Source organism: Sapajus apella, unplaced genomic scaffold (assembly GCF_009761245.1).
Source record: "Sapajus apella isolate SASKATOON/1434 unplaced genomic scaffold, GSC_monkey_1.0 scaffold43, whole genome shotgun sequence".
In the NCBI taxonomy this organism is placed as follows: domain Eukaryota; kingdom Metazoa; phylum Chordata; class Mammalia; order Primates; family Cebidae; genus Sapajus; species Sapajus apella.
In genome coordinates this window covers 6,975,788-6,984,811 of record NW_022436983.1, presented here as the reverse complement: position 1 = coordinate 6,984,811, position 9,024 = coordinate 6,975,788, and the positions used below count along the sequence as shown (strand labels likewise).

Sequence of the window (9,024 nt, the reverse complement as noted above, 5' to 3'; positions counted from 1 at the left end):
CGAGCACTGAGCATCCACACTTGGGGACCCTTATCCTGGGCGAGGACCATGCCTGAGTTCTTCTGCTAGGAGATCCATCCTCACTCCCAAATCATTCACCAGAGCTTCTCCCCTCTACCCAGGCTCATAAAGATTTGAGAGCTCAGAGACAGAGGAAATGCCACCTGTCTTTCCCTACTTCTGAGCCCTGTGGGGCCACAGCATGCCTTCCCCTGACATGGCAATGACAGACAAGCTGGGGTCCTTCCCCATCGTCAGCTCTGCAGCACTGCCCGCCTGGGAACCACATTCGGCCATTCTGTGGAGTTTTCATGGTGGGTTTCATCCCATCATCATGTGACTAGACTCTTCAGGGAGTCACATTACCTCTCTGGGCCTCAGTTTCCCCTCCTGTGAAACAACAGGGTGAACTTAAGGACCCCTCCGGTTTTCTCCGACAATCTGAATCTGTCTTGTGCATGTACATAGCCCTGCAATAGTGTCAAAGAGCTTTAATTGTGGGATGGAAAAGAAAGGAGCCTGTGGGTTTTGAGGAGGGGACGGGTTCCGCCAAAGGCAAACCATGGTTCTGAGGGCCTCTCTGATGGGCTGGATCTTGTATTCTGAGTTTATCTGCAGTGCTTGCTGTCTGGCAAGTCCAGTGGGTCTCCAGTTGGTTCTATCTGAGCTGCTACTGGGGTGGCAGCTCTCAGAAGTGTGGGACAGGATGTAGGCGACGGGGAGGGACCGGGATCGCATGCTCCCTCGAGGACATAGCGCACAGCGGTGGTCTGGGGTAGGATGAGGTATAAGTGCTCTGCTTCAGGCCAGCCTTGGGTGCGAGCCATCTCTGCTTGAGCTGCTCAAAGAGTCCATAGTTTGTAGGGGGAGCTGCAAGAGAAACCAGGGTCCAGCTGAACAGGGCTTAGAGAAGGAGTCTTACCCTAAATGGCCATGAGACTGGGCAGCAGGGGCCCTGGAGGTTTTCCCAGGCTGTTCTATCAGGGACTGAGGCTGGCAGAGCCCCAGAGGGAAAGGGCCTTGCAGAGAGCATTGGTTCAGGCAGGCTCTGGCAGTCTCGAGGTGGGCCTGCTCCCAAGTGCTCAGGGGAGACCAGGCTCTGCCACGGGCGCCTTAGGAAAGTCAGCCCCATGGTGTGGTTGTGCGTGGCCTCGCCAGCCTGAGTAATTGTTCCCACCCCGTCAGGAAAGAAGCTGTGTGCGTTGAGAGTGATGTTGAGGAGAATCCCAGCAGCTCATTCTTCGACCTATGTCCCTCTGCATCAAAAGGTAGGATCACAAAGAGGTGGCACTGCTCTGTGTCCTCATTAGGGTAGACATGACTTGAACTGTAAATCAGATCAAGGCACTCTCCTACAAAAATCCACTCCAAGTCTTGGGATTGTGGGTGGGACACATTCCATTCCCTTCACAGGCCCTATGAGGCCCTACAGGGTCCTCCTCCACTCCTGCTTTAGAACTTTTTCACTTACTGTTTCTTCCTCCGGAATGCCCTTCCTCCCAATCCCTGTATGGCTCCCTTCTTCCCAGCTTAACTATCTCCTCAACAAAGACCATCCCTCACTTTTCCAAAGAGGTATTTGTGAACCAAAGGAGGTTCACAAGCACACCGCCTCACTCTCTATCCATTACTTGTTTCTTTTCCTGGGGCACCTTTCTTTCTGTCATTGTCTATGCGATTAAGTGTTCTTACTTTTCAATGGTGTCTTACCTATTTCCCCACTGGAAGGTCAACTCCCAGAAATTCCTCAGTGTTTGTTACCACTGCAGCAGGGGGCACTCCCTGGAAACTACTGTCATTATTCATGGAATAAATAGGACGGGGAAGGAGGATGCATGGATGTCCCTCCCTGCCACCTGTGCTCTAAGCACGCCACCATGGGGCATAGGTGATGGCTTCATCACACAGCCAAGATTGCCCCGTGTCAAGGGAGAGGACAGGTGGCAGCCCTGAGGGGACAATAGGCCTCAGCCCTTACTATGTCATCCCGCTGCTCTCCTAGAGCCAGGGTCACCCGTGTGGTTCCTTCTGCATGAAGCTGGTACAGCTGCGTTGCTCCAGGCACCTTTACAGACCAACGCAGAGGAAAACCCTGAATTATAAAAGTACCAAGAAGGGGATAGTCAGACTTCTCTGGCAGCCACAGTAGCTTCTGTCCATTCCAGGTGCGGAGTGGAGGCAGCCCGGGGTTGTAACCATGCCGGTTGTAATGGTCGTCGTAGGTGCTGATCAGGTAGCGATGCGGGGGCTCCTGGTGGTGGGTGATCAGGTGTTTGTAAGGGACCCCCTGGAAAGACAGACACAGTGGGCTCGTCACTGATAGGAGCAAGGCATCTGCCTGGCCATGGTGGAGACAGGAGCTGCCACAAGTAGGGGTCTGTGGTGCTGATGGGGCGAGTGGGCATCCGTGGGTTGGCAAAGGGTCTTCAGGGCCACCCGTGGGGGACACACTTGTTGATCCCACGCTGGGGCAGCCCACTTTCAAACACATCCCAGCCAGCGGCAGTCAGTTCTCTATGTGACCGGTCCCATGCCAAGTCAATTCATTCCTGGAATGAGCTATGGTGACACATTAAAATTAAAGCCACAAGAATGGAAAACCAAACACCGCATGCTCTCACTCATAAGTGGGTGTTGAACAATGAGAACACATGGACACAGAGAGGGGAACATCACACATCGGGGCCTGTCAGGGGGTTGGGGGCTAGGGGAGGGATAGCAGGGGGTGGAGGGATAGAGGAGGGATAGCATTAGGAGAAATAGCTAATGTAGTTGACAGGGGATGGATGCAGCAAACCACCATGGCACATGTATACCTATGTAACGAACCTGCATGATCTGCTCACGTACCCCAGAACTTAAAGTAAAAAAAAAATTAAAGCTAGGACATCCTGCTAAACGAGAAGAGTCAGCACTGCCTCACATGTGTTCTGAAATTGCACCCTGATTTGTCTGGTCTCATGCATCCAAACCTGCTCCTAGGGGCAAGGAAAAGATGGTGAACGCCAGTCTGACGTGTGTGCCTTATATTTCCGTCTGTTACTGTGGGAAGAATCCGAGAACACCCCATAAATTGCCTTCTCTTGCACAGGATTTATGGCTCACTCAGCTGGAAACCAGGCGAGTGATTTCTTTGGTGAGGAGTAATTTACAGGGAAAAGAAAGCCATGTTCTCCTTACTCTGGGATGTTTGCCTGAAGCAGTGCTTTTCCTTAGAAAATCCTCTGGGCCTGGAAGGGAATCCTGGGGAACTGCACTGATTTACAAGGGGGGATAATGTTGATTTCCACACTTGTCCTCTTGTCTGGGGCAGACAGGGAGGCCTCTGTCTGCTGTGGTCTGGAAATGCCAGCTGCACCCAATATTTCAAGTGGTGGTTCCATAAATAAGTCAGATCACAATGCCAGGGAAGGACAAGGGGGGTGGGCACAGACATGAAGCAGGATTCCCAAGACCCACATCACCAGGTACCCCACAGTGAATTTCCAATGCCGGAGTGACTTGGAGGGTTTCCCATCAACAGAGGGAAGTGCCGAAGCAGCGTCGTGGCCCGAGAGGGAGAGAGGCCAGCAGGAACTTTCTTGCAGTTTCTCTTGGTTTGGGGTGTGGTCCTGCCGTCTTTCTTGTGTGCCTGGGGCTTTGTCCTCGTTTGGGTGTGGGAAAGTGACAGACCCAGAGACGAAGACCTTTGATCTGAGGGATCTCTTGGGTCCCTCCAAGCACTAAAATGCCCCACCTTCCGAAAGTTGTCCCCTACCTTACCCCGTGCCTCTCTGCTGCCACCCTGAGGTTAAGCAGGGGTAGTAGGGTCAGGTGGGATGGGAGTGGGGAGGCAGAAATCACTTATGAGAGCAGCAGGCCGGCAAAATAAACAACTCAAGGGGACTCCCAGAGTGCGGTGGGGACAGAGCACAGCTGTGCACCCAGTGGGTGAGCACCTACAAGCTTGTTCTCCCCAGGGCGTACCTGCTGGGAGCTACCCACAGGGGTTGATGGAGGAGGAGGCTTTCCCTGCTGTTCCTGGAAGGGCCAGGATCTCTGAGCCTCTGGCACGCCAAGTTAATAAATGTCTCCTATATACTCACTAGTGGGGTTGCTAAAGCTAATAATAGTCTCAAACGCCCCTCCTTGTGTGTGGGGAGCATGTCCTGAGGTTGCAGTGCCCTGCTCTCTTCTTCCAATACCTGTAACACCATGATGCCCACAGACAAGTGCCCAGTCAATAGAGTGTGTGAATAGTGCTCGACTTTTCATACGAAAGAACAGGAAGCTGCAGCACAGATAATACAAGACACTGTTTGTCCAAATACATCATGGCTGGCTGCTTTTGCAGTGCCTGATGTGATTCCTGACTATATGCATCATTTACCGTTCTGTTGCTGTTTCTCCCATTCTTTGCTTGTATTCTGTTGGAAGAGTGATCCAAGTGTTGGGATATAGGTTGGAGGGAATGCTGCGGGTTTGAGATTAAACAGATCATCCGCCCACACCGGTAATTATGGGTTAGTGCTATCTGCAGCCCCGGGGCTGGGAGGGTGTTAATGGGACTACTCCTGTTTTCCCCAGAGGGTACTGAACCTATAAGACGCTGGCTGGTGTCCCCTGAGCTTTGGGTGGGGTCCAGGCCTGAGTGTCCCAGATGCCACTCACTCTTACCTCAACTTTCCTTTTCCCGTACCACCTGGAGATCTGGTCGGGTCTGTGGTCTGGGAAGGGGACGTATTCTTTTCTGTGAATGGATTGGGGTTTCTTGTCAGTGTCTCTGGTGAACTGGAAAAGACCAAATATTCAGGCAAACCTCTGAGATGCCACTTCTCAAACTCCTGCTGGGTCCACTTACTTCCTGGGCCATCAGAAGATGGGTATTGAAATGGTAAATACCAACCCCACGACGTCCCGTCCAACACAGGAAAAGAGCTGGCCGGGGACTGGAGTCTTCCATCTGACACCCCCGGGAAGAGCTGTCATCGGCCCCCCGGCCACCTTCTCATGGTCCGCACCTGCGTCCTTTCTCATCCCTCTCCCTGCTCTGGTCTCTCCTTGCCTCCTCCGTTTCTTTTTCTTCTTTGTTCCTCACTCTTTTCAACCCTCTCACTTTTTTTTTTTTCTTTTTTTTGAGACGGCGTCTAGCTCTGTCACCAGACTGGAGTGCAGTGGCATGATCTCGGCTCACTGCAACCTCTGCCTCCCAGGTTCAAGCGATTCTCCCGTCTCAGCCTCCCCAGTAGCTGGGACTACAGGTGCGCACCACCACACCCAGCTAATTTTTGTATTTTTAGTAGAGACGGAGTTTCACCATGTTGGGCAGGATGGTCTCAGTCTCTTGACCTCATGATCTGCCCACCTCAGCCTCCCAAAGTGATGGGATTACAGGTGTGAGCCACTGTGCCTGGCCTTAACTCTTCTACTTTACAAATTACATTTTGTTCTCTAATTCGTTTTCTTAAAGTTTAATATGGTAAAATGTATTCAACATAAAATTTACCATTTTAGCCATTTTCAATTCTGCAGTTCAGTGGCGCTCACACTGTCGTGCAGTCATCACCACCATCCTTCTTAGAAGTCTGCTTACCTTGCGAAACTGAAACTCTGTGACTGCTAGGTACTAACTCTCCATCCTCCTTTCCCGGCCGCTGCTGGCAATCATCATTCTACTTTCTGTTTCTATGATCTTGCCTGTAATAGGCACTCTATGTAAGTAGAATCAGACAGTATTTGTCCTTTTGTGTCTGTCTTATCTCACTTAGTATAATGTCTTCAGAATTCATCCATTTGATAGCATGTGTCAGAGTTTTCCTTTTAAGGTTGATTCTCTTCCATTGTATACTTATACCACATTCGTTTATCCATTCATCCATCAGCGGACATTCGAGTTACATGCACTTTTGGCCACTGTGAATAGTCGCTTTTAACGTGAGTGTACAAATACCTTTTGGAGTTCCTGCTTTCCATTCTTTTGGGCATACAACCAGAAGGGTAATTGCTGGATCACATGGTGATTCCATGTCTAATTCCTTGGGGACCTGCCATATTGTTTCCCACAGCGGCTGTACCATTTTACATTCCCACCAGCGGTGTGCAAGGGTTCCCATTTCTTCACGTCCTCACCAACACTTGGTATTTTCTGCTTTTTGATACTAGTCATACTAAAGGGTGAAGTGGTATCTCACTGTGGTTTTGATTTGCATTTCCCTAATAATCAGTGAGGCTGACTATGCTTATGTGTTTACTGGCCATTTGTACAACTTCTTTGGAGATGTATCTATTCAGGTCCTTTGCCATTTTTTTTTTTTTTTTTTTTTTTTGAGACGGAGTTTCTCTCTTGTTACCCAGGCTGGAGTGCAATGGCGCGATCTCGGCTCACCGCAACCGCCACCTCCCGGGTTCAGGCAATTCTCCTGCCTCAGCCTCCTGAGTAGCTGGGATTACAGGCACACACCACCATGCCCAGCTAATTTTTTTGTATTTTTAGTAGAGACGGGGTTTCACCATGTTGACCAGGATGGTCTTGATCTCTTGACCTCGTGATCCACCCGCCTCGGCCTCCCACAGTGCTGGGATTACAGGCTTGAGCCACCGCGCCTGGCCCTTTGCCATTTTTTCGTCAGTTGCTTGTCTTTTGTTGTTGTTGAGTTGTAGAAGTCTTTACATATTCTGGACGTTAGTCCGTTATCAGATATATCATTTGCAAATATTCTCTCCCACTCCACTGCGTGTCATTTACTCTGTCGATAGCGTCCTTTGAGGCACAAAGGTTTTTGTTTTGATGAAGTCCACTTTATTATTTTTTCCTTGTGTTGCCTGTGCTTTTGGTGTCATATCAAGAAATTCTTGCTAAAGTCAATGTCATGAGACTTTTTCCCTATGTTTTCTTCTTTTTTTATTTAATTAAGAAAAACAGAGATGGGATCTTGCTATGTTGCCCAGGCTGGTCTTGAACTCCTTGCCTCAAGCAGTCCTCCCACCTCAGCCTCTCAAAGTACTGGGATTACAGGCATGAGCCACCACACCCAGCACCCTATGTTTTCTTTTAAGAATTTTGCAGTTTTAGGTCTCATCTAGGTCTTTGATTCACTTCGAGTTCAGTTTTGGATAGGGAGTTAGGGAAGGTTCTAACTTTATTTTCTTTGCACGTAGATATCCACTTTACTCAATGCCATTTGTTTAAGAGCTTGTCCTTTTCCCCCATTGAATGGTTTTAGCATCCTTGTCAAGGGTCATTTGACCAAACATATGAGTGTTTCTTTCTAGGCTGTCTCTTTTGTTCTATGGGTCTGTGTATCTGTCCATATGCCAGCATCACACGGTCTTGATTACTGTAGATTTTAGTAAGTTTTGAAACCAAGAAATGAGAGTCTTCCAACTTTGTTCTCCTTTTTCAAGATTGTTTTGACCATTTGGAGTCTCTTGAGATTTTATATGAATTTTAGGATGGATTTTATGTCTGAAAAAAAAAAAACTTTACTGGGGTTTTGATAGTGATTGCATTGAATTTGAAGATAGCTTTGTGTAGTATTGATATCTTAACAATATTAAGTCTTCCATCCATAAACACAGGGTGTTATTCCACTTATTTATCTCCTCTTTCTTTTTTTTAGCAGTGTTTTGTAGTGTTCAACGTATGTAAGTCTTTCATCTCCTTGGTTAAACCTACTCTTTTTTTTTGAGACAGAGTCTTATTCTGTCGCCAGGCGCCAGGCTGAAGTGCAGTGGCATGATCTCGGCTCACTGCAACCTCCACCTCCCGGGTTCAAGCAGTTCTCCTGCCTCGGCCTCCCGAGTAGCTGGGACTACAGGCACGTGCCACAACACCCAGCTAATTTTTTTTTTTTTTTTTTTTTTTTTGTATTTTTAGTAGAGACGGGGTTTCACCATGTTGGCCAGGATGGTCTCGATCTCTTGACCTCATGATCCACCTGCCTCAGTCTCCCAAAGTGCTGGGATTACAGGCGTGAGCCACCACCCCCGGCAAACCTACTCTTTTTTTTTTTTTGTTTTTTTTTTTATTGAGACGGAGTTTCGCTCTTGTTGCCCAGGCTGGAGTGCAATGGCGTGATCTTGGCTCACCGCAACCTCCGCCTCCTGGGTTCAGGCAATTCTCCTGCCTCAGCCTCCTGAGTAGCTGGGATTACAGGCAGACACCACCATGCCCAGCTAATTTTTTTTGTATTTTTAGTAGAGACGGGGTTTCACCATGTTGACCAGGATGGTCTCGATCTCTTGACCTCGTGATCCACCCGCCTCGGCCTCCCAAAGTGCTGGGATTACAGGCTTAAGCCACCGCGCCCGGCCTCAAACCTACTCTTAAACACTTTATTTTTTGATGTTACTGTAAATGGAATTGTTTTCTTAATTTTCTTTTCAGAGCTCATTGTTAGTGTTTACAAACACAACCGAGTTTTGTCTAAACACATTTATTAGTTCTAATAGTTTGTGTGTGTGTGCATGTGTGTGTGATCTTTAGGGTTTCCTATATGTAAAATCATGCCATCTACAAAAAGAAGAGATAATTTTACTTTTTCCTTTCCAATTTGGAAGCTTTTCTTTCCTAATTGTTCTGGCTAGACCTTCCAGTTCTATGTTGAATAAAAGTGGCAAAAGCTGGCATCTTTGTCTTATTCCTAATCTTAAAGGAAAAGCTTTCAATCTTTCACCATCAAGTTTTATGTCAGCTGTGGGTTTTTGTCATTATGTTGAGGCAGTTTCCTTCTGTGTCTAGTTTGTCAAAGGCTTTTTTTTTTTTTTATCAAAAGAAGTTTAATTTTGTCAAATGTTTTTTCTACATTGTGATGATCATGTAGTTTTTTCCCTTCATTCTAGAATATTGGTTACTTTTTATATATTGAACTTTATTTTTATTTTGAGACAATCAGCCAGGCTGAAGTGCAGTGAGATCTCGGCTCACTGCAACCTCCATCTCCCAGGTTCAAGCCATTTTCACACCTCAGTCTCTTGATTAGCTGGGACTACAGGCATATGCCACCATGCCCAGCTAATTTTTGTTTTTTTTTTTTTTTTTTTTTT

The 9,024-nt window shown here is 47.8% G+C and overlaps 1 protein-coding gene across 1 annotated transcript in view; it reads right to left on the bottom strand.

Moving 5' to 3' along the window:
- Positions 1 to 476: 476 nt before the first annotated feature.
- CUNH1orf158 (chromosome unknown C1orf158 homolog) overlaps positions 477 to 9,024 on the bottom strand; it is a 15,683-nt gene continuing 7,135 nt past the window's right edge. Inside the window, exons 2-4 of the mRNA XM_032300450.1 lie at positions 4,657 to 4,770; positions 2,110 to 2,287; positions 477 to 870 (exon numbers count right to left, since the gene is read on the bottom strand). Of these exons, the coding sequence (XP_032156341.1) occupies positions 689 to 870; positions 2,110 to 2,287; positions 4,657 to 4,770 (474 nt within the window). The 3' untranslated portion in view covers positions 477 to 688. The remainder of the gene's footprint in view (positions 871 to 2,109; positions 2,288 to 4,656; positions 4,771 to 9,024) is intronic.